At 47.9% G+C, this 25404-nt stretch overlaps 1 protein-coding gene across 5 annotated transcripts; it reads right to left on the bottom strand.

Annotated features, from left to right (window-relative positions):
- Window positions 1-2855: 2855 nt before the first annotated feature.
- On the bottom strand, window positions 2856-24498 carry LOC119842476 (zinc finger protein 566-like). Of its 5 annotated transcripts, none has more exons than XM_038370674.2 (8): window positions 23382-24498; window positions 21168-21254; window positions 11483-11716; window positions 10626-10648; window positions 9755-9867; window positions 9417-9449; window positions 8515-8628; window positions 2856-7376 (listed from the first exon to the last, which is right to left on the bottom strand). In XM_038370674.2, the coding sequence occupies exons 1-8, from the start codon at window positions 23601-23603 to the stop codon at window positions 6556-6558; spliced, it is 1647 nt and encodes a 548-aa protein (XP_038226602.1). In that variant the 5' UTR covers window positions 23604-24498; the 3' UTR covers window positions 2856-6555. The 5 variants fall into 5 exon arrangements, with proteins under 5 accessions (XP_038226602.1, XP_038226600.1, XP_038226601.1 ...); XM_038370672.2 differs by having other exon boundaries at window positions 2856-7379; XM_038370673.2 differs by having other exon boundaries at window positions 9755-9870.
- Between the last annotated feature and the right edge of the window lie 906 nt (window positions 24499-25404).

Here is a 25404-nt window from a genome sequence, read left to right on the forward strand (position 1 = left end):
GATGAAGGGCGCATACCCCTAAAATTACAGACTGATCAGGGAAAAGAATTTTTAAACAAGCAAGATAGTCAAAACAGCATAAGAATAACCATTTTGTTACTAATATTCAAGTCAAAGCGAGGATTATGGAGTGATTTAACAGAACTTTAAAATCGAAGATGTGATGGCATTTTATGATCCATGCCACCTTTTGCTACATCAGTGTGTTACCAGAGTTTATAAAGAATTTCAGCCAAAACTTTCACCAAACTATTTGTAGCAGGCTGTTGATGTTGATGAGACCTCAAATTCTCTGAAGGTGTAGGAAATGGCTTATGGAGAGAGTTTTAAATTAAATCACTGTACCTTCTTTTAGAAAAGGATCTAAAACCAAAGAAGTTTTATCTGGCTGGTGAATCTTGCCCATATGCTCAGGGTTTAGCTGATTGCCATATTTGGGGTCAGGAAGGAATTTTCCACCAGGGCAGATTGGAAGAGGCCCTGGAGGTTTTTCGCCTTCCTCTGTAGCATGGGGCACGGGTCACTTGCTGGAGGATTCTCTGCTCCTTGAAGTCTTTAAACCACGATTTGAGGACTTCAATAGCTCAGACATAGGTGAGGTTTTTTGTAGGAGTGGGTGGGTGAGATTCTGTGGCCTGCGTTGTGCAGGAGGTCGGACTAGATGATCAGAATGGTCCTCATTCTGACCTTAGTATCTATGAATCTATGAATCTAAGTTGTTGACAAAGGTTTTACGAATAAACATTTACTGATGAAATATTCATTGTGGATGAAGCCTTAACCAACCAACCAACCAACCAACCAACAAACCAAAGAAAGGAAATATTTCTTCCTACAACATGCAGTCAACCTGTGGAACTCTTTGCCAAGGATGTTGTGAAGGCCAAGACTATAACAGGGTTCAAAAAGGAACTAATAAGTTCTTGGAGGATAGGTCCTAGCAAATGGCTATTAGTCAGGATGGGCAGGGATGGTGTCCTTAGCCTCTATTGCCAGAAGCTGGGAATGGTGATGGGATGGATCACTTGATGATCACCTGTTCTGTTTCATTCCCTCTGAAGCACCTGGCATTGGCCACTGTCAGAAGACAGGATACTGGGCTAGATGGACTGTTGGTCTGACCCAGTATGGCTGTCCTTAGTGTTCTTAACCAAGAGACAGAGGCCTGCATACAGAGTTAAAAGAGTAACAGGGATGAGATAATCGTTGGTTCTTCTACTCTGAAGACTTACGAAAAGAGTAATCCCGAACAGGTCAGGATTTAGAGGGCAGAAATGCTTCTAGCTGAGAAAGAAAAGGGGAGGAAAAAAGGGGTTGCTGGTGAAATGGTTGGGCTGGCCCGATGGATTTAACAGTTGAGTGGAAGTCTCAATTCTCTGACATTTAGACGTAAAATAAAACAATTACACCTGCAAGAAGGAGTGGGGGGAAAAGAGTCACAAGACCTTTTACATCACTTTATCAAGCAATGCTTGCTCGGAGGTTTTCCCCCAAAACATCAGCTTGACCTTTACAATAAGCTAGTTAAATCCCTGGATCTTGTAGGAGCCTGGGATTTGGGTTGAGTTTCTAATGTGCTGGGGGTGCTCCCCCCAGCTCTGCCCCCACTCTACCCCTTCCCCCCAGGCCCTGCCCCCAACCTGCCTCTTCCCACCCCCACTGTGCCTCCATCCTGCCTCTTCCCGCCCTGTTCTGCTCCCACCTCTGAGCATGGCCCATCCCCACTCCTCCTCCCCCAGTGCCTCTTGCACACTGCACACAGCTGATCCACAGCGGGTGGGAGGCCCTGGGGCGGGGGGGGGCAGGTGCTGACCAGTAGGGCTGCAGTGTGTGGGAGGTGCTGGGGGGAGGGGGAGGCGCTGATAGGGCAGTTGCTGGTGGGTGCTCAGCATCCACCATTTTTTTCCATGGGTGTCCTGGAGCACTCATGAGTCAGTGCCTATTGGGGGTGCGTGGAAATACAATACCCGCACCACTGGAACAATATCACTGAAGCCATCCCTTTTGAAGTCACCCATGGAGCTAAGAAATGGAGCTTCTTCCTAGACACACTTATTATGCATCCATACCCAAATTACTGGATCACGTGAACAAAACTGCGGCTAGGCAACTGGTGCATACTGGATGATTGTGCAGTTGGGAGTCAGAGGAGTGAGGGGAAATGTGGAAGGGCTTGGTATAGTGCAGGGAAGAGTGGGGTGAAGAGGGGGCCACAGTTGTGCAATGGAGGATACTGGGGACTTCGTCTCTGTCTTCTCCAAATCCGCACATCTACAACTGTCCCCCACATCTGCCACCCCCATCAAAAAATGGCCCCACACACTGCATGCTGCTCCCAGCACCGTTCTGGCATCCTCTCCACAGCTCCTCCACTTGCAGCACCCACAATGATGCTCTTTTCTCCATGGGGAGGACAGTTGGGGATGGACAACCAGACTTGACAGGCAAAGGGACGAGAGACAGAGATGATGCAGGGGCAGTGAAATGACTAACGTGCAGCCAGGGAATTCTGTGGCCAGGATAATCATTGCTAAGGTGCTAGAATCTGGGGAGGGGGAGAGCTGGACTCTGGTAGGTGGGGGTGCTGAAAAAATATTTTTTATAAATTAATTGCCCCAAAACTTAATTAGTGCAGAGTTAAGATCGCTCAGTGTGGTGCCTGGTGTCCTTCCAGGATGTGGAGAGTGGCTAAATTGAAACCTCTAAAAATCAGGCAATACAAAGCGAAGGTACATGCCACCCCAGCAGCGCCATCTCTTTGAGTGATGTCCTAACGCATCATTAGCACACTTACTAGCACTCTGCCCTTGCGCTTTGGGAACCAGGGCACATGAACATGCCTGGGGAGATGAGGATGTGCAACAAATATTTTATTATGAATTTATTTGGAAAAAGAGAAACCAATAGAGGGAATGACTTCCATGAGAAATAAACTCCACAAAATCTGCACTTCCAGAAGAAAAAGAACTCGCCCAGCCCCCATCCAGAAACATGGAGAAAAATCCCTCCCAGGGCAGTTAAGGAATCATCCTAGTATGTGACAACATGAGCTGGAGCCCCTCCCTGAAAACTGGGACAAGGGAATCCAGCAATAGTCCTTCCTGTCTACGCAGTAACCTCTCACCCAGACAAAGAGAGCAGGGAAAGAACTGGAGAGTGTCAGATAATAAAATAGTCGTAACCAGAGTTGCACACTTCATTGCTTGTCGGCTGAGCTAACTGCACATACTAGGACAGTGATCCCCAAGCTTTTGAGGGTCACGTCCCCCCTCTTCCTCCTGTCCACATCTCCTCCACAGCCAGGGCCAGGAGTGGGGCCGCAGCTCGAGGGGGGGGGGGGTAGAGGGGAACATGGACAGGGACGAGGAGGCTGAGGCTAGGGCCGCAGCTGCGGATGGGTCTGTGGCTGGGAGCAGAGCTGCAGATGGGCCCCCAGCCGGACGTGGAGCAGCAGCGAGACTGGGGCCGAGGTCAAGTGCAGGGCCGGGAGCCAGGGCCGCAGCTATGGGTGGGGCCAGAGCAGAGCTGGGGATGGGATGTAGCTGGGTGGTGCTCCCTTCCCGTCCCCCATGGGAGCTGGCCTGGCCCGCCGTGCCCTCCTGAATGTTCCTCCACGGCCCCCTAAGTCAGGGCCACCCCACACTTTGGGAACCTCTGCACTAGGGGATCCTTGCATCATTCTATTCCCTCTGCAAGTTCCCTGTGTGCCTCCCTCCCATCGCCTCTATTTCAGGCTCCCCCGTTCCTCCCACCCCCATGCCAAGGGCTCCCAGGCTCCCATTTCCCCCTCAACATTTTAAACTCTTCTGGGACTATGGGGCTGAGATGGGGGGTGTTGCTAGCTGGAAGGTATCAATAGTTGCCATCAATGAGATTGTAACATCGCTCCTGAGTTGTGGAAGGCAGGTGAGAGTATTGTTGTCCTGTGGCTGCATAGGCTCTTTCAGACCCTCCAGTGCACTAATACCATCCCCTATGACTGGAAGAAGGGTGTTATTCTGGCTCAAACTTTGGTGGCACAGATAAGATGGCCAGCGATGGATACAAACTGAATATACAGCTAGACCACCTTAAGTATCTAGCCAGAGATCAATCTGAGTGGCCCACAATTTCCAAGAAGGCCACATTCCTTTGGGATTTGCAATGATCAACCAGTTCTTTGATCTACAGACAATTGGAGACTCAGTTGGATTCGGCCCAATTGGATGCGGTGTTCAAAAGTTATTGCATTACATCCAGATAAACGGAGAAATGCCATCAAATTGATTGTCGGATCTCTCTTTCCTCAGCCAAATAAGGACCTTTCCCTGCTTAGGTTCCTGCATCCTTCTTAACACAGAGTAATTAGTGACTTCCATGGTTCCCTGGGAGGTGGGAATGCAGCAATTACGAACACATCATGCTGTTTTCAGTCTGGAGGAAAATCTTCACTTCTGGGTTAATGTCTTGAATTAAAGAAGCACTTTTGCGAAGGTCACGATATTCACAGTGTGACTTGAGACCTCATTGTTCCACGATTAACTGGATCTTTACCTCGAGATAGCTTTGTGAGAAGATGGCTGAACTTAATGAGCCATGCACAGCCATGGTACAGATTTCCACCAGCCCTTTGATTCAGTGCACTGAACAAGGCCATAGGTCTGATGAGGTGACACGGTATCCCTGGGAATCTTTGACAGAGGAGCTCTATCATGGAAGGAAAGCTGCGTTGGAGTCAATAGCAGATACAGAGCATGGTGTCCTATATCCACGCAAATTCAACAAGACTGAGTTCTGACACCATCGTTGTTCAGTGTCAACAACTGATCGGTTGACGAATAAGATTGAGGAGGCAGAAGTTAGTGGAAGTGAGCTGAATACCACTCAGCTTTGAGATCTCAAATACATCAATGACATTGTCTTGCAGGTTCAGTCTCAATTGCACATTGATCTGGTTATTAATCCCCAGCTATTACCATCCAGTGGCCTCCAGCTCCAGATTGCAACCAGCTCAGTATTAACCTATCCAGAAAGGAGACTGAGCAAGTGGCAACAGTCAAATATTTGGCCAGTGTCATGGACAGGGCTGCAGGATGCTCAAAAGATGGCACTTATATAGTAGTAGTGGCTGCTGTGTTTCGGGCCTTTCAGCAGCCTTTGTGGGGATGTTGTGACATCGAGCTTGCTACGAAAATGTGGCTCTAAAGAAGCAAGGTTCTATTAATTCTATTGTATGGAAATGGGCACTGGGGAAGACTGAAGAACATCACATTCTCATCAACTGTATAAACTGCTCCTGATCCAGTGGCAGGACAAGATCAGAAATTAGGCTATTTAAAGCCAAACCCAGCAACTACCTCCAACAGCATGGGTTTGGTTTCAGTGGCTTTCTTGGTGTGAACATATTATAGAAAGGAAGACCAATGAGTTCTGAAGTGTGTTTACGAAAGAATGTCACTACACAGCCAAGGATCACATGGGCACAAGAAACTTTGGTGGCACAAATAAGATGGCCAGCGATGGATATAAACTGAATAGACCACCTTAAGCACCTAGCCAGAGATCAATCCAAGTGGCTCTGAATTTCCAAGAAGGCCACATTCCTTTGGGATTTGCAATGATCAACCAGTTCGTTGATCTACAGACAATTGGAGACTCAGTAGGGTTTGGCCCAATTGGATGCGGTGTTCAAAAGTTATCGCATTACATCCAGATAAACAGTTATCGCATTACATCCAGATAAATGCCATCAAATTGACTGTTGGTCCTTTCTTTCCTCAGCCAATTAAGGACCTTTCCCTGCTCTGGTACCTGCATCCTTCTTAATACACAGTAATTAGTGAGGTTGCATGGTTCCCTGGGAGGTGGGAGATTACTATTATTTCCATGGCAGGAATGGGAGGAACAGATACACAGAGAGGAGGGGAGGAACCCACCTGGTTATAGAACCTAGCATTCCAGCCTCCCACTTCCACCCCCCCACTCTAATCTAGACTTTACTCCCTTCTCAGAGCTGGGATCTGAACCCCGGAGTCCTGAGTCGCAATTCCCCCTGCTCTCACTATTACACCACACTGCCCTCACTGGAACTGCGCAATCCCCACAAAGACCTCCACCTCTCTGGGGAATCTCCACCTCAAATCCCGCCAATCTCCAGCCGACTGCCTGTGTCTGCAGAGATGTATAATACACTGAACATGATGCTAAAATTCTGCAACTTCTGATCAGCATCTCTTACCATCTGCTAACTACAGACTCACCGGGCCCCTCCCTGCTTCCCTGAATAATGCCTCTGCTCCTGCCCAAGAGGTCTTAGGAACTGCCGACGTGTCTCCGAGACAAACTGCAAGGGAGCTTTAGTTTACCTCTTCTCTAAATTGGAAAGTGTGTGTGGAACCCACAGAAATGTCTCCCCATTAATTCCATCACCTGCTCCTCCCAGACCCTGATATGACCCATCTCCCCAGTAGCACTCCCTAGCGCTCCCTCCTATTCTGGCCTAAACCACCATCCACTGGAACCCAAACCATCTAGCCACCTGCTGCCCCACCCAGATCCACCCTCAAATGAAGCAAATTATAGTTTATTGCAGGTGGGCACAGACCCATTGCCCCACAGTGAGAGCTCCCATCTTCTGTGGACTTTTTGATGGGAAATTAGAGCAACCTTCGCCTTGTAGCTTTTCCCACAGTCAGGGCATGTATAGGGTCTCTCTCCTGTGTGTGTTCTCTGATGAACAAACAGGTGTGAGCTCTGAATGAAACTTTCCCCACAGTCAGCACACTTATAAGGTTTTACTCCGGTGTGGATTCTCTGATGAACAGTGCGGTTTGATTTTGAACTGAAGCTTTTCCCACAGTCGGGGCATTTATAGGGTCTCTCTCCCATGTGGATTCTCTGATGTGAAATAAGGTTTGAGCACCGTGTGAATCTGTCCCCACACTCACAGCAGGGATAAGGTTTCTGATCTGAGTGCGTTGTCTGGTGCGAAATGAGGTGTGACCTCCGAGTGAAGGTTTTCCCACAATCACTGCACATAAATGGTTTCTCTCCTGTGTGCAGTTTCTGATGTCTAGTAAGGTTTGATTTGTGATTGAACTTTTTCCCGCACTCAATACATTCATGCTGTTTCTTTTTAGTGCCGATTCTCAGCTGGATCACCGTTTCATTGAGATCCTCCGAGCCTTCCCCCCGGTGAGTGGATTTACCCTGCATCTTCCCTTGGTAGTTTTCCTGCTGCCTTTCTGACCTGCACCGATTCTCATGGGCTTCTTCCAGATCAGGACTCTGGGAAACGTTCGCTTTGGATATTCCTGATACTGTCCCGTGAGGTTCCACTTGCTCGAGACCTTCCTGCTGTGGATTCTCCTCCTCGTTCCCACTCATCATCCCATCACCTGCTGGGACAGAGAGAGAATCCAGACAGGAGTCAGTCTCTGTGCTGGAGGACAGGGAACCTCAGAAAGGGGAACAGGAAAGGGGGGAACAAACCCAAATATCTGCTGGGGAAATTGAAAAACCAGGAGCTGAATTCCACCCCATCCCCACCTTTCCCAGAAGACAGAGAGAGGAGGGGACCAGTTATGCTTCCACATTCCATGAGAACACTCACGGGGGGGAAGGGATGTACTGCCAGGTTTCAGTCATGATGAGTGGGAAGCCATGAATGATATCTACCAGGAAGATATGTCACCAATCTTCATCTGTAGGGCCCTACCAAATTCACTGTCCATTTTGGTCAATTTCACGGTCAGAGGGTTTTAAAAATAGTAAATTTCATGATTTCAGCTATTTAATTATGAAATTTCATGGTATTGTAATTGTATGGGTCCTGACCCAAAAATAGGGTGACCAGATGTCCCAATTGTATAGGGACAGTCCTGATTTTTGGAGCTTTTTCTTACATAGGCACCTATTACCCCCCACCCCCTGTCCCGAGTTTTCACACTTGCTTCTGGTCACTCTACCCAAAAAGGAGTTGTGGGGGTGGGGGTCACAAGGTTATTGTGGGGGGGGGTTTCAGTACTACTCCTACTTCTGTGCTGCTGCTGGCGGCAGTGCTGCCTTCAGAGCTGAGCAGCTGGAGAGTGGGCGGCTGCTGGCTGGGAGCCCAGCTCTGAAGGCAGAGCCGCTGCCAGCCACAGCGCAGAGGTAAGGGTAGCATAGTATGGTATCCCGCCCAACTCTGAAGTCAGCACAGAAGAAAGGGTGGCAATAGTGTGACCCCCCTAAAATAACCTTGTGACCCTCCTGAAACTCCCTTTTGGATCAGGACACCCAATTTGAGAAACACTGGTCTCCCCCCATGAAATCTGTGTAGTACAGGGTAAAAGTACACAAAAGACCAGATTTCACAGGAGAGAGACCAGATTTCACGGTCTGTGACGTGTTTTTCATGGCCGTGAATTTGTTAGGGCCCTCTTCATCTGGGTGAGGTGAGGTAGCATTGGATGAGCGTGCCAGGCCTTTGAGGGAATCCCAGCTGTTTACATTAATGACAGATGGTTTCTCCAATCTGTGTGACTCATTCCTCACCTGTGCAGATGTTTCTCAGCATCTCTCTCTCCTTAGAGCATTGAAGATCTGGCACCCAGGGTTCTTTGTCCCATTCCACCCGGGCAATCATGTCAGGTTTTGGAATTAGAAAACCTGTTCCAGGAAAAGAAAACATGTGAGTCCAGGGTTTTACAGAGTTGTTTTCAGATGTGCTGACTGGGTGGACACACTTGTATAAACTAAACAGATGGGCAAATGTTCCTGGAGATCTTTTGGGGGAAGTCAGATGTTTCCTGGAAGATGTGCCGTTGCTCCAGCAGAAGATCCAGGGATCTTTACACACTGGGTAATTTTATAACTCTGGAAGAGCATAGCTGTGCAACCTCTTCCCCCTTTTTAACAATGCTGAAGGCAGAGCTCTTACCAGGCAGAGAGCTACTCCTGGGAAGGAAAGGAGACATAAAATCTCATTTTATGTGAGTGTGCGCCCACGTTTAATAACTCAGAGAGGTATCTACCACCCAGCCTCTCCCTTGGAAGCAATGGGGATGGATTATTCTCTGCACTGTGTCTCTGAATCTCCTCTCCCATGGGAGAGAGTGTGGGGGAGACAATCTTTCTCACATTGGTTCTGGGGGCTATGGGGCAGGAATGTCAGAAAATGCCTCCCCCTCAGAGTTTGCACCCAGGGAGGAACGTTCCTGATTCTCTAACATTTGAGAATGTTTTGCTTGTCTGGTTTGACGTGTGAAATGTTGACATTAACGGGGGTCCCGGATGTAGGTTATTAAAGAAGGAAGGCTTGAGATAGAGGAGCAAGGGGCCTGCTCAATCCCACCAGCCGTGCCCACAGAAATGGCCTCCCCTCAGGCCTTCAATAACGTCCCTGGAGTTAAATCTCTGACGTCAGCCCCCACGGTCTGTCAGAGAAAGACACATACCTATGTCGCTGTCCAGCTCCAGTCGCAGAGTCTCTAGGGGAAGGAGAGCACGAGAAAGGTGAGAATTCAGGCCCCAGCATTCATGGGGATGTTCCAATTGGACGTTAACGTAACTGCACTTTTAATTATGAGCTAGCAAGGCAGCCCAAGGCCAGCAATGCAGCTGCTGCAGAGAGGGCAAGCCCCAGAGGGCTATTGCCATGGTAAAGGGCAGTTCACCCAAGGTGGGGAATGCAAGATGGTGCCCAGGGTAAGTGATGTCACAAGAGCCACCAACTTCTCTCCAGGGCGACCGTTACTCTAACCAAAGGAGATGCCACCATGAGACTTCCATTTACCTTTGAATCCCTGCAGCAGCTCCAGCAGGATGGCACTTCTCTGAGAGAAATCCCCAAGTCTCTTCTCCAGCTCCACAAACCCAGACTCTGGCTTCTGCAGCGTCGAGTCCTCTCTGCTGGAGAAAAGCAGAGGGGTGACAAAGGGACCTGGTCCACAACCCAAGCCCGGCAGCCCCAGAACTCTGGGGTTATAAACTTTGTAGACTGGAATGGTGTCACCTGCCTTGAGCTTTGTGCCTTCAGTGGGCCCAGAGCAAAATGGGGACATGGGGAGACACCGAGGCAGTGGCTGGTTTGAGAGCTTTCTTTGAACCTGGTCCTTTCACACAAAGCCCATAACACTTAAGCTAAAGGAGGAACCCCATTGGCTGTCAGATAGTAGCTGGCTTCTCTCCTTACAGAGGCAGCCATCAGGGGCATAGACACTTAGCATCAAGGCCCACCCAAATCTGAGCAGGGGTGTAGTGCTTCCACAGCAGCCTGGAGCGTCACTTGGGCACCTGCAATCCAGGCTGGAGCTGTGCACTCGCCTTTCAGAAAGCTATGCTCCGGCAGCTCTGCCTTGCCATTTTCTGAGCCGCCCCATGTGCGTGCCCAGCTTGGCAGGTGAAGCCCTGTGTCTGTGGGCACCAGGGCTAGGAAGAGGGCATGGCGTTGGGGGAGAAGCCGAGCTAGCACCGTCTGTCATTGCTCATCCACCCACAAGTCGGTGCCCACCCATATTTCCACTCCTAGCTATGCCACTGGCAGCCACTAGGGGGAGACATGATCACACACACCAAACCAGGGTGTCACGCTCTGTGGGCAGCTGTGTATTCAACGCAGTTTCCAAGCCTAAGTGACCATGAGGGAGACGGATCCCAGAACTCACCTGCTCCCAGAGCTGCCCACACCCTAGAGAGAGAGAGAGAAAGAAGAGGCAGTCAGAGGATGTGTCTCAGGCTGGGGAAGGCCTCCGCTCCTGCAGGCAAGTTGCTATTGGAGTCTCAGATATTTGGGGAATTTCAGACACTCAGAGAGCAGCGGCCATCTACTCCAGGTGGTATACTTAGGCTATGGCTGCAGTGCTGTAAAGTGCCAGTGTAATTTTCTCACTCAGGGGTGTGAAAAAACACCCCCCTGAGCGCAGCAAGTTACAGCGCTGTAAAGCGCCAATGTAAACAGTGCCCCAGCGCTGGGAGCCACACTCCAAGCGCTCTAAACTAATCCCCTCATGGAGGTGGATTACCAGGAGCACTCCCGCAGCAGTGCTTTGAAGATTCGAGTATAGCCATGCCCTTACTCTCAGCAGCCTCTGGGGAACCCCTGCTGAGAGGTCCTCACTGGCAACCTAGGCACTTCACAAGAAGAAAACATTTGTGATATTCAGTGTGAACTTCACATGGTGCTAAGAGCCCACACAAGCCCCTCTTCCCCACTTAACCTAGGGGCTGATTTGGGCTTACACGGGCCCTCTGCACTGGGAGGAATTTCACTCTCAAAGAGTAAGTATAGACGCTTAGAGAGAGATGGTTTTGGGGTTACAGTGCCCAGGAGCCCTGGATCCCATTCCTGGCTCTGACAAAGACTCACTGTGTGACCTTGGGCGAGTCCCTGCCTCTCTCGGCATCTCAGTTTCTCCCCTGTGTAAAATGGGGATATGATCCCAACCCCACCTGCTTTGGGATCTAAGGCTGAGATGCTGCCATAGAATTGCTGTGCATTGTCATTGCAAAAGCACAGTCTCACCTGTACAGACTGGCTCAGTGGCTCCTGCTCGTTCTCTCCTCCCCTCTGATTGAGCAGTTCACTGAGCAGAGAAATCTCCTGGGACAGTTCAGAGATGCTCTTATCCCTTCTCTTGACAATGGCTCTGTCCAGCTTTTCCAGCTGGGACAGCAGCAGCTGCTCCTGCTTCTCCAGAAACCCACGTAGATCCTTCCATTTACAGAGGATCCTCTGTCTCTCGGCTTCCATCTGTTTCTGCAATTACAGGGAGAGGGTGGCATGGTAACTAGGGGAATATCATACATTTGTCTCCCAGCAAGATGGGAGAGATATTGGCCAGAGCCAGGATCCCTTGCAGTGCATGATGGGAAATTCACTTAGAACAGGAAGGATGGAGGGCTCAGGGCAGGGGAGAGCAGCATGTCGCTAATGACAATGGGATAGTCTTTTCTCTCAACCTCACAACTTGCATTGAACCAAAATCTCCATCCAGTCAGCCCACATTTTATCTCCTTTTGGTGCTCTACCTTCAAGATTTTAAGGTTAGGAGGGACCATTAGATCATCTAGACCAGTGGTTCTCAACCCGCAGCCCAATGAGCACGCAGCTGCGGCCAGTGACACTGGGTTTACAGTGGCACCGGGCTCATACTCAGAAGGGTCCCCGGCACCTGGACTGTAGCCCCACCTCATGCTCTGCCCATGCTCCGTTCTGAAGCCCCGCCCCCGCTCGGCCTCTTCCCCCTGGAGGCCCAGCCCATCACTCGCTCCGCTCCACCACCTCCCCTCCTCACCCCCTGCTCCCTCTTCTCTGCCACTCCCACCCCGTGTAAGCAGTGGGCAGGGCCTTGGGGGGAAGAGGCCAAGAATTTTTAGTATGTGTGTGTGTGTGTGTGTGTGCGTAGGGGCCTTGTGCTGGGAGAGAAGCTGAGCCCTGAGTAGGGGGCGGGGCTTTTCTGACTAGGGGTCCTATAAAGGTAGCCAGCCAGTCAGGCAGTGGCAGACAGCTGCAGCAGCACAGGAGCTAGCAAACAGAGCTGTAAACAGGGGAGTTTGAGTGGGAGTTCTGTTGGAGAAGTTTGTATTGTGGTGCTTGTTTGGGGTTTGCTTTTGCTGGGGGGGGGTGGTCTTTTTGGTGTGGCTTGTGTTTCCCAGATTAACAGGACTTAGGTGGGAAGACGATGACAGATACAGAGGCAGCTGTGGGAGTGACTCCTGTAGTGGAAGACACTTTGAGGATGACTGGATGTGGAAGCTGTGATATGTACATGATCCTGGAGGGGGGGACCCGATAAGAGTTTTTTCTGCATGAAATGCCGTCTGATAGAGCTGATGGAGGAAAAGATCCGAGGTTTGGAGACGCAGGTGGAAAGTCTTCTTGAGTTTAGGAAGGGGTTTGAGCAGATGATGGAGCAAAGATATGAGGTATCTGAAGGGAAAAGCTCAGACTCACAGATGGAAGCAGGGCTGGCAAATTTTGAGGGGAGACTGGGTGAGGAAAGTGGTCAGTGGAAGCATGTGACTAAAAGAACCAGGCAGAGGAAAAGACGGGCTAGTGAAGGAGAAATAGAGCGTAGGAACAGGTTTGCAGAGTTGGAAAATGAAGAAGGGGCTTAGCAGGTACTTGTTGAAGGTGGAAGGGTAAGGAAGAAGAGAAGAGAGGCTAGTCCTATAAGAAAAGAGAGGCTAGTCCTACAGGAAAAGGGAAAGAGTCAAGGGAGACTACAACAAATATGAGCCCCAGGAGGATACAGGATGGGTTGAAGAGGATTGTAAGGGAAAATAGGAATGGAAAGAACTTGCAGCCAGAGGGAACAGGGGAGAGACTGGAGAATAGCACTGTCACCAGGAAAAGGCAGGTCTATGTGATCGGGGACTCTTTATTGAGAAGAATAGACAGGCCTGTAACTAGAGCTGATCCTGAGAATAGAAGGGTGTGCTGTCTTCCGGGTGCTAAGATACGGGATGTAGACCTGAGGTTGAAAAGGATCCTAAAGGGAGCGGGAAAGAATCCCCTAATTATCCTTCATGTGGGAACAAATGATACAGCCAGATTCTCGCTGGAAAGTATCAAGGGAGACTATGCTAGGCTGGGGAAGACACTTAAGGAAATTGAGGCTCAGGTGATCTTTAGCGGGATCCTTCCTGTTCCTAGAGAATGGCAACAAAGGTCTGACAAGATTATGACTGTCAACAGATGGCTTAGGCAGTGGTGCTATAAGGAGGGCTTTGGGATGTATGGCCACTGGGAGGCATTCACGGACAGAGGTCAATTCTCTCGGGATGGACTTCATCTGAGTAGGGAAGGAAATAGACTTCTAGGATCGAGGCTGGCACAACTGATAAAGAGAGCTTTAAACTAGGAATTGGGGGGAGATGGATGGGAGATGTCCAGAAAATCTCCACGCCAGATTTTAGCATTGAGAGGGAAGAAGATGAAGTAAGAAAGGATACAGCCATGGGTAGGAGAATGTATATAAGGAGCGAGGGCAGTGTGGATACTAGTCTAATAGGTTATACTGGCTGTAGAATGACTGTGCCTAATAGGGTACAAAATGTGAGCGAGTCCAAACAGAAAAAATTAACATGTTTGTACACCAATGCGAGGAGTCTAGGTAACAAAATGGAGGAACTAGAGCTACTGGTGCAGGAAGTGAAACCAGATATTATAGGGATAACAGAAACATGGTGGAATAGTAGTCATGACTGGACTACAGGTATTGAAGGGTATGTGCTGTTTAGGAAAGACAGAAACAAAGGTAAAGGGGGTGGAGTAGCATTGTATATCAATGATGAGTTAGAACGTAAAGAAATAAGAAGCGATGCAATGGATAAGACAGAGTCCGTCTGGGCAAAAATTACATTGGGGAAGAAAACTAGTAAAGCCTCTCCTACGATAGTGCTTGGGGTGTGCTATAGACCTCCGGGATCTAATTTGGATATGGATAGAGCCCTTTTTAATGTCTTTAATCAAGTAAATACTAATGGAAACTGCGTGATCATGGGAGACTTTAACTTCCCAGATATAGACTGGAGGACCAGTGCTAGTAATAATAATAGGGCTCAGATTTTCCTAGATGCGATAGCTGATAGATTCCTTCATCAAGTAGTTGCTGAACCGACTAGAGGGGATGCCATTTTAGATTTAATTTTGGTGAGTAGCGAGGACCTCATAGAAGAAATGGTTGTAGGGGACAATCTTGGCTCAAGTGATCATGAGCTAATTCAGTTCAAACTAAATGGAAGGATTAACAAAAATAAATCTGCAACTAGGGTTTTTGATTTCAAAAGGGCTGACTTTCAAAAATTAAGGAAATTAGTTAGGGAAGTGGATTGGACTGAAGAATTTATGGATCTAAAGGTAGAGGAGGCCTGGGATTACTTTAAATCAAAACTGCAGAAGCTATTGGAAGCCTGTATCCCAAGAAAGGGGAAAAAATTCATAGGAAGGAGTTGTAGACCAAGCTGGATGAGCAAGCATTTTAGAGAGGTGATTAAGAAGAAGCAGAAAGCATACAGGGAGTGGAAGATGGGAGGGATCAGCAAGGAAAGCTACCTAATTGAGGTCAGAAGATGTAGGGATAAAGTGAGAGAGGCTAAAAGTCGAGTAGAGTTGGACCTTGCAAAGGGAATTAAAATCAATAGTAAAAGGTTCTATAGCTATATAAATAAGAAGAAAACTATGAAGGAAGAAGTGGGGCCGCTTAACACTGAGGATGGAGCGGAGGTTAAAGATAATCTAGGCATGGCCCAATATCTAAACAAATACTTTGCCTCAGTCTTTAATAAGGCTAAAGAGGATCTTGGGGATAATGGTAGCATGACAAATGGGAAGGAGGATATAGAGGTAGATATTACCATATCAGAGGTAGAAGCGAAACTGAAACAGCTTAATGGGACTAAATCGGGGGGCCCAGATAATCTTCATCCAAGAATATTAAAGGAATTGGCACCTGAAATTGCAAGCCCATTAGCAAGAATTTTTAATGAATCTGTAAACTCAGGAGTAGTACCGAATGATTGGAGAATTGCTAATATAGTTCCTATTTTAAGAAAGGAAAAAAAAGTGATCCGGGTAACTACAGCCCAGTTAGTTTGACATCTGTAGTATGCAAGGTCCTGGAAAAAATTTTGAAGGAGAAATTAGTTAAGGACATTGAAGTCAATGGTAAATGGGACAAAATACAACATGGTTTTACAAAAGGTAGATCGTGCCAAACCAATCTAATCTCCTTTTTTGAAAAAGTAACAGATTTTTTAGATAAAGGAAATGCAGTGGATCTAATTTACCTAGATTTCAGTAAGGCATTTGATACCGTGCCACATGGGGAATTATTAGTTAAATTGGAGAAGATGGGGATCAATATGAACATCAGAAGGTGGATAAGGAGTTGGTTAAAGGGGAGACTGCAACGGGTCCTACTGAAAGGCGAACTGTCAGGTTGGAGGGAGGTTACCAGTGGAGTTCCTCAGGGATCGGTTTTGGGACCAATCTTATTTAATCTTTTTGTTACTGACCTTGGCAAAAAAAGTGGGAGTGTGCTAATAAAGTTTGCAGATGATACAAAGCTGGGAGGTATTGCCAATTCGGAGAAGGATCGGGATATTATACAGGAGGATCTGGATGACCTTGTAAACTGGAGTAATAGTAATAGGATGAAATTTAATAGTGAGAAGTGTAAGGTTATGCATTTAGGGATTAATAACAAGAATTTTAGTTATAAGTTGGGGACGCATCAATTAGAAGTAACGGAAGAGAAGAAGGACCTTGGAGTATTGGTTGATCATAGGATGACTATGAGCTGCCAATGTGATATGGCTGTGAAAAAAGCTAATGCGGTTTTGGGATGCATCAGGAGAGGCATTTCCAGTAGGGATAAGGAGGTTTTAGTACCGTTATACAAGGCACTGGTGAGACCTCACCTAGAATACTGTGTGCAGTTCTGGTCTCCCATGTTTAAAAAGGATGAATTCAAACTGGAGCAGGTACAGAGAAGGGCTACTAGGATGATCCGAGGAATGGAAAACTTGTCTTATGAAAGGAGACTTAAGGAGCTGGGCTTGTTTAGCCTAACTAAAAGAAGGTTGAGGGGAGATATGATTGCTCTCTATAAATATATCAGAGGGATAAATATAGGAGAGGGAGAGGAATTATTTCAGCTCAGCACCAATGTGGACACAAGAACAAATGGGTATAAACTGGCCACCAGGAAGTTTAGACTTGAAATCAGACGAAGGTTTTTAACCATCTGAGGAGTGAAGTTTTGGAATAACCTTCCAAGGGAAGCAGTGGGGGCAAAAGATCTATCTGGTTTTAAGATTCTACTCGATAAGTTTATGGAGGAGATGGTATGATGGGATAATGGGATTTTGGTAAGTAATTGATCTTTAAATATTCAGGGTAAATAGGCCAAATCCCCTGAGATGGGATATTAGATGGATGGGATCTGATTTACTATAGAAAACTCTTTCCTGGGTATCTGGCTGGTGAATCTTGCCCATGTGCTCAGGGTTTGGCTGATTGCCATGTTTGGGGTCGGGACGGAGTTTTCCTCCAGGGCAGATTGGAGAGGCCCTGGAGGTTTTTTTGCCTTCCTCTGTAGCATGGGGCATGGTTGACTGGAGGGAGGCTTCTCTGCTCCTTGAAGTTTTGAACCATGATTTGAGGACTTCAATAACTCAGACATGGGTGAGGTTTCTCATAGGAGTGGGTGGGTGACATTCTGTGGCCTGCGCTGTGCAGGAGGTCGGACTAGATGATCAGAGTGGTCCCTTCTGACCTTAGTATCTATGAATCTAAAAGGGGAAGAGTCAAGGGAGACTACACCAAATATGAGCCCCAGGAGGATACAGGATGGGTTGAAGAGGATTATAAGGGAAAATAGGAATGGAAAGAACTTGCAGCCAGAGGGAACAGGGGAGAGACTGGAGAATAGCACTGTCACCAGGAAAAGGCAGGTATATGTGATCGGGGACTCTTTATTGAGAAGAATAGACAGGCCTGTAACTAGAGCTGATCCTGAGAATAGAAGGGTGTGCTGTCTTCCGGGTGCTAAGATACGGGATGTAGACCTGAGGTTGAAAAGGATCCTAAAGGGAGCAGGAAAGAATCCCATAATTATCCTTCATGTGGGAACAAATGATACGGCTAGATTCTCGCTGGAAAGTATTAAGGGAGACTATGCTAGGCTGGGGAAGACGCTTAAGGAAATTGAGGCTCAGGTGATCTTTAGTGGGATTCTGCATCTTCCTAGAGAAGGGCAACAAAGGTTATGACTATCAAAGGATGGCTTAGGAAACGGTGCTATGAGGAGGGATTTGGCATGTATGGCCACTGGGAGGCATTCATGGACAGAGGACAGTTCTCTCGGGATGGACTTCATCTGAGTAGGGAAGGAAATAGACTTCTAGGATCAAGGCTGGCACAACTGATAAAGAGAGCTTTAAACTAGGAATTAAGGGGAGATGGTTGGGAGATGTCCAGGTAATCTCCACGCCAGATTTTAGCATTGAGAGGGAAGAAGACGAAGTAAGAAAGGATACAGCCGTGGGTAGGAGAATGTATATAAGGAGCGAGGGCAGTGTGGATACTAGTCTAATAGGTTATACTGGCTGTAGAATGACTGTGCCTAATAGGGTACAAAATGTGAGTGAGGCCAAACAGCAAAAATTAAGATGTTTGTACACCAATACAAGGAGTCTAGGTAACAAAATGGAGGAACTAGAGCTACTGGTGCAGGAAGTGAAACCAGGTATTATAGGGATAACAGAAACATGGTGGAATAGTAGTCATGACTGGACTACAGGTATTGAAGGGTATGTGCTGTTTAGAAAAGACAAAAACAAAGGTAAAGGTGGTGGAGTAGCATTGTATATCAATGATGAGGTAGAATGTAAAGAAATAAGAAGCGATGCAATGGATAAGACAGAGTCCGTCTGGGCAAAAATTACATTGGGGAAGATAACTAGTAAAACCTCTCCTACGATAGTGCTTGGGGTGTGCTATAGACCTCCGGGATATAATTTGGATATGGATACAGCCCTTTTTAATGTTTTTAATAAAACAAAACTGAAACAGCTTAATGGGACTAAATCGGGGGGCCCAGATAATCTTCATCCAAGAATATTGAAGGAATTGGCACCTGAAATTGCAAGCCCATTAGCAAGAATTTTTAATGAATCTGTAAACTCAGGAGTAGTACCGAATGCTTGGAGAATTGCTAATATAGTTCCTATTTTTAAGAAAGGAAAAAAAAAGTGATCCGGGTAACTACAGGCCAGTTAGTTTGACATCTGTAGTATGCAAGGTCCTGGAAAAAATTTTGAAGGAGAAATTAGTTAAGGACATTGAAGTCAATGGTAAATGGGACAAAATACAACATGGTTTTACAAAAGGTAGATCGTGCCAAACCAACCTAATCTCCTTTTTTGAAAAAGTAACAGATTTTTTAGATAAAGGAAATGCAGTGGATCTAATTTACCTAGATTTCAGTAAGGCATTTGATACTGTGCCACATGGGGAATTATTAGTTAAATTGGAGAAGATGGGGATCAAAATGAACATCAAAAGGTGGATAAGGAATTGGTTAAAGGGGAGACTGCAATGGGTCCTACTGAAAGACGAACTGTCAGGTTGGAGGGAGGCAGGTTGGAGGAGTTCCTCAGGGATCGGTTTTGGAACCAATCTTATTTAATCTTTTCATTACTGACCTCGGCACAAAAAGTGGGAGTGTGCTAATAAAGTTTGCAGATGATACAAAGCTGGGAGGTATTGCCAATTCAGAGAAGGATCGGGATATTATACAGGAGGATCTGGATGACCTTGTAAACTGGAGTAATAGTAATAGGATGAAATTTAATAGTGAGAAGTGTAAGGTTATGCATTTAGGGATTAATAACAAGAATTTTAGTTACAAGTTGGGGATGCATCATTTAGAAGCAACGGAAGAGGAGAAGGACCTTGGAGTATTGGTTGATCATAGGATGACTATGAGCTGCCAATGTGATATGGCTGTGAAAAAAGCTAATGCGGTTTTGGGATGCATCAGGAGAGGCATTTCCAGTAGGGATAAGGAGGTTTTAGTACCATTATACAGGGCACTGGTGAGACCTCACCTAGAATACTGTGCGCAGTTCTGGTCTCCCATGTTTAAAAAGGATGAATTCAAACTAGTGCAGGTACAGAGAAGGGCTACTAGGATGATCCGAGGAATGGAAAACTTGTCTTATGAAAGGAGACTTAAGGAGCTGGGCTTGTTTAGCCTAACTAAAAGAAGGTTGAGGGGAGATATGATTGCTCTCTATAAATATATCAGAGGGATAAATACAGGAGAGAGAGAGGAATTATTTCAGCTCAGCACCAATGTGGACACAAGAACAAATGGGTATAAACTGGCCACCAGGAAGTTTAGACTAGAAATCAGACAAAGGTTTTTAACCATCAGAGGAGTGAAGTTTTGGAATAGCCTTCCAAGGGAAGCAGTGGGGGCAAAAGATCTATCTGGTTTTAAGATTCTACTTGATAAGTTTATGGAGGAGATGGTATGATGGGATAATGGGATTTTGGTAAGTAATTGATCTTTAAATATTCAGGGTAAATAGGCCTAATCCCCTGAGATGGGATATTAGATGGATGGGATCTGAGTTACCCAGGAAAGAATTTTCTGTAGTATGTGGCTGGTGAATCTTGCCCATATGCTCAGGGTTTAGCTGATCGCCATATTTGGGGTCGGGAAGGAATTTTCCTCCAGGGCAGATTGGAGAGGACCTGGAGGTTTTTCGCCTTCCTCGGTAGCATGGGGCATGGGTGACTTGAGGGAGGCTTCTCTGCTCCTTGAAGTCTTTAAACCATGATTTAAGGACTTCAATAGCTCAGACATAGGTGAGGTTTTTCGTAGGAGTGGGTGGGTGAGATTCTGTGGCCTGCGCTGTGCAGGAGGTCGGACTAGATGATCAGAATGGTCCCTTGTGACCTTAGTATCTATGAATCTATGAGTCTAAGATAGGGCAGGGCCTCGGGGCAGAGCCCAGGGAGAGTGGGGGGCAAGGCCACAGAGTGGGGGGCTGTGTAGGGCAGCCCACAATGGTAAATAGGTTGAGAACCACTGATCTAGCTGATCTCCGGTATATCACACACTGTCCAATTTCAAACCAGTGACTCCTATATTGAACCCAACAACCGGTATCTGACTAAAGCAGGTCTTCCAGAAAGGCATCCACTCTGGATTGGAAGGAATCAAAAGATGGAGAATCCACCGCTTCCCTTGGTAGTTTGTCCTACTGGTTAATCACCCTCACTTTTTTATAAAAGTGTCTTATTTCTAATTTGAATTTGTCTGGCTTCAGCTTCCAGCCATGGGTTCTTATTATGCTTTTCTCTGACAGATGAAAGAGCCCTTCAGGACCCAGTATTTTCTTCCTATGGAGGCCCTGAGCCACCTTTTACCGGAACCCTGGTCCCCGTAATATCTGAACAGCTTGGCAGGGGTTTTTCTGGGTCAAGACCCAGACAGATGCTTTCCTACATGGCAGCCACTCACACTCCGAGGGCATCACATGACCCAACCCCTGACCGATCCAGCCCTTCTCCCTGGGCTGCAATGGAGATGGTTCCCTGATGGGGCTGGCAGGATGAGCCCTGTGTTGCCATGTCACTCAGGGTACTCTGACACCAGGCAAGCCTTGGGGAAGGGTTTCTGGGCACCTACCAGCAGCTTCTCACTTTGCATCTCCTCATCAGCTTTGGCTTCTTCTCTCTCTTTTATCAGACAGGCCAGCCGCTCTTTTGACATATCCTGGAAAAAGCGGGGGTGGGAGTCAGGTGTAAGAGGGTTTGATTTTACAGACAGTGTCACAGCTGCCGGATTTCAGGGACCCCTCTGCCTAGCAGTATCCCTGGCACACACTCGCACAGATCCTAGGGCAGGATTTGGCCCTTAGCTTTCTTTCTTCAAAGCACCGATACTCAGACTGAGGCTCGAGAACCACAAGTGGCTCTTCAATGTCTCTCCTGCGGCTCTCTGCAGCACACGATAGTAAAACACTGTGTGATTTCATTATTAACCAATCTAAGTTATTAACCAATCAGGATGCTTTTACTATGTTATTAACCAATTTTGATATTAACTTGCACTAAGTTATTAACTTATTTGCTTTGAGAATTTTATATATATATATATATATATATATATATATATATATATATATATATATAAAGCTCTCCTTGAATCACAAGATGATTGTCAAATAATTGCAGCTGAGTTGTGGACAAGAAATGGAAAATCGCAGAAAAGTAATAATGGATCTTTATTAATTGTGGTAATATGGAAAAGCTGGCTGACAGCAGAAGCCCCGGCCACCCATTGCTGACAGCGAGAGCCCTGCCATGCCTGGGGCTGACAGCTGGATCCCTGCCATGCCTGGGGCTGACAGCTGGAGCCCTGCCATGCCTGGGGCTGACAGCTGGAGCCCTGGCCACCCAGGGCTGTCAGTGAGACTGACTGTTAAAAGGTAACATACATACACCTGAATTCAGCATCAAAATTGTGGTGGAAGTCTAATATTGTGGGATCCACAATTTCCGCAAAATTATATATATATATATATATATAATATATATATATTTCCCCTGTCATACTGTTTAAATATGACTATATAGTACTATAGTAAATGAAACAATGAATTCACACAACTGTGGCTCTTTTGGCTAATAGTGATCACTAATTTGGCTCCTAAACCACTATCACTGCTTTAAAGCTACAGCAGATGGGAGAGGGGATGGCAATAAGGGGCTGGATTGTCCTTACAGAAACAGAGAGAACTGGAAGTAGTAATGATACAGCACAAAAGCACAGCTCCAAAACCTGCCGACCCTCCCCTCCTCAATTTTCTCCTCCCCCCTCCACAGTTCCAAACTCCTTCCCAACCCCCTGATGTGCCCCCAAGCCCAGCTCCAAATATTGTCACACACCCCATATATTCTCCAGAGACCCTGGGTGCACACTATCAATGTATCCCACATCCCCATCACCCCAAAGCCAAATACTTCGCCAACCAAAATCCCAGCTCTTAAAATCCCCATGTGTTCAATTCCCCCGCCCCACACACACACTGTACCCACACATCCTGGCTCCAAACAAACACCCCTCACATAAAGATGACCCACTATGAATATCTGCTTACTTTCGGAGGAGAGGCTGAGACTTGGCACCATGCTCTGCAGTGGGCATTGGGCTATAGCTCCCCACCTACATCTCCCGCCCCCAGCCCCAGCCTCTTTCTGGTTCAGTCACACCCACCCTGCAGCAAGGCTGTTCTCTCTAGTTTGTGACTAGCCCATCGCTTCTCACCTTAGTGCCTTGGGTCGTTCCCCCTCTGAGCCCACAGGGGGAACTCAGGGTCCCTGGGGCAAACCACGGAGATGGGTTCCTGATCCCCTTGGCAGGACACTGTCAGCACTTCCCTGGGTCTACCTCATGTCCCACCTCTGCTCTCTCCTCTCCCCCACCCCATGCACTGAGCTGCCTGATGATTCCCATATGGCCAGCTCTTCTGATTTATTTGATTCTCATGATCTATTGTGATTTTTCCCTTTGGGAAATATGGTCACCCTAAAATAAAGAGATCTCCACGTGTGTTATTTTTTTTTTAAAAAAATCTCACGATTCTTAAGTCAATCTCTTGATTTTCAAATGCTTCGGTGGGCAATAGCATCATCCCCACCACGCTCCACAGAGCCTCCTGCAGGGAACTTTGGAGGAGGAGCCAGGGCTCCACAGGAAGGAAGGAAGCCCCAGGCAGCAGTCAGTCTGTGTGCACATGGCTAGCATGCCAGCTGCAGCTGCAGCACTTCTGTCAATACTTCTCTGCCAAAGCGCTAGCTCAGTTTTACAAGCATGGAGTGCAGCTCAGGTTATTATTACCCAGTATGTGGCACATGAAACATGCAGGACGGGTTTCTGGCATCTAGGACAGCAAGGGCTCCACTCCGGTTCCTCCAGGGGGTCTGGGGTGCAGGCCCGCGGGCAGATGTTGTGCCCACAGCTGGCATCTATGAAATATTCCAGGCACACGGGGCAGGAGGAGAGTGTATCTGGCAGGCTCGGCACTGGGCTCCCGTGACCGGCCATGGCTGCTCCGCACATACAAAGGACTCTAGTCTCTGCTTGGCTTGGGGGCGAGGGGGAGTAAGGCGAGGTCGTGGTGGGAAATGCTGGGGCGTCTCCCCGCCAGGGATTGGCTCATGCCCTGGGGGGCCCCCCGCCAGGGTCTTTGTGACACTGGGAGCATTGAGACAAAAGTCAGCCTGGAGGGGAGAGAAAATACCCTGATCCCCGGCAGCCAGGTCTGCAGATCCATTGGGGGAGCGGGAGGAGAGAGCCGGGCTGGGGAGAATGGAAGGGGAGCGGCAGGGCTGGGGAGCCCGGACGCCGGGGTTCTAACCCCAGGGCCTGGGAAGGTTCGGGTCCAACCCGGGAAAGCCCCCGGGGGGGCGGTTGCAGCCCGAGTTGATATGGAGGGACGCACAGGAAGGGAGCGGTGTGCGGCGGAGAGCGGGCGGCTGGTGCGGGAGGAAGGGGCGGGGGCGAGGAAAGAAGAGAGGGATCGGAGTCTGGGCATCATCCCCTTGCCGGCGAGCTGCTCCTCCGCTCGGCTCTTAGAAGAAGCGGCGGCTGCTGCTGCCAACCTTGGGAGCTCGGGCTGAGCCGCTACTGCTCCCCTCCCAGCTGCGTCTGTGCTGGGGAGAGCCCGGCATCAAGCCCCTCGGGGCCCAGCCGGGAGGGACTTTCTGCGGGGGCTGGAACCAGCCCCGGGCTCTGCCGACACCAGCCCCCGAGCCGGAGCCTGCAGGTGAGGGGGGAGACCCGGGGAAAGGGCTGGGGCCGGCCAGGAAAGTGACTCTGCCCCAACGGCCCCTGGGAATCGGCTCCCTTGTTTAACGCGCCTGCCGGAGGGAGTGGAGCTGCCTTAACAGCAAGGCGCTGCTGGTCTCAGTCTGCCCCGAGCACTGGTCAGGATATGTCCCAGGGGCAAAGCTGGGGGGTGATGGCTTCAGATGGGGAAATTGGGGAGGAAGAAGAGGGACTTAAGGGGCACCATGAACAGACTCCCCCCCCAAGGGGGTGTCCCTTTTTTGTCTGAGGGAGGGTAGAGTTGTCAGGAAGGTTAAGGGTGAAAAATATGACAGAGAAGTAGAGAGACAGTGTGAAATGTGGTCAGTTTAACCATCTCGAAAGTTAGGTGAACAACAGGGGAGAGGCAAAGGGGTGGCTCACAGGAGAGGGGAGAGGGTGTGTGCAGTAGTGATGGAGGGGATGGGGTGGGGTTGGTTAAATGTGCAGCAGCTGTCAAAAAAGCAATCCAAATGTTGGGAATCATTAGGAAAGGGATCTCACAAAAGTGGTTGACTGGGCAACAAAATGGCAGATGAAATTTAATGTTGATAAATGCAAAGTAATGCACATTGGAAAACATAATCCCAACTATACATATAAAATAATGGGGTCTAAATGAGTTGTTACCACTCAAGAGAGAGATCTTGGAGTCATTGTGGATGGTTCTCTGAAAACGTCCACTCAGCGTGCAGCAGCCATCAAAAAAGCGAACAGAACGGTGGGAATCATTAAGAAAAGGATGGATAAGAAGACAGAAAAAAAGACATGTTGCCTCTATATAAATCCATGGTACACCCACATCTTGAATACTGTGTGCAGATGTGGTCACCCCATCTCAAAAAAGATATATTGGAATTGGAAAAGGTTCCGAAAAGGCAACAAAAAATGATTAGGGGTGTGGAACAGCTTCCATACAAGGAGAGACTAATGAGACTGGGACTTTTCAGCTTGGAAAAGACATGACTAAGGGGGGATATGACAGAGGTCTATAAAATCATGACGGGTGCGGAGAAAATAACTAAGGAAGGGTTATTTGCTCCTTCTCATAACA

Source organism: Dermochelys coriacea, chromosome 14 (genome assembly GCF_009764565.3).
Source record: "Dermochelys coriacea isolate rDerCor1 chromosome 14, rDerCor1.pri.v4, whole genome shotgun sequence".
Classification (NCBI taxonomy): Eukaryota; Metazoa; Chordata; order Testudines; family Dermochelyidae; genus Dermochelys; species Dermochelys coriacea.

Coding starts and splice junctions, on each gene's coding strand:
- LOC119842476 (XM_038370671.2), bottom strand. CDS start 23,603: ATGTGCGGAGCAGCCATGGCCGGTCACGGGAGCCCAGTGCCGAGCCTG. Junction 21,255..23,381: donor TTTCATGTGCCACATACTGG/GTAATAATAACC, acceptor CGCTTTTTCCAG/GATATGTCAAAAGAGCGGCT. Junction 9,450..9,754: donor GCTGCTGCAGGGATTCAAAG/GTAAATGGAAGT, acceptor TCCTTCCCCTAG/AGACTCTGCGACTGGAGCTG.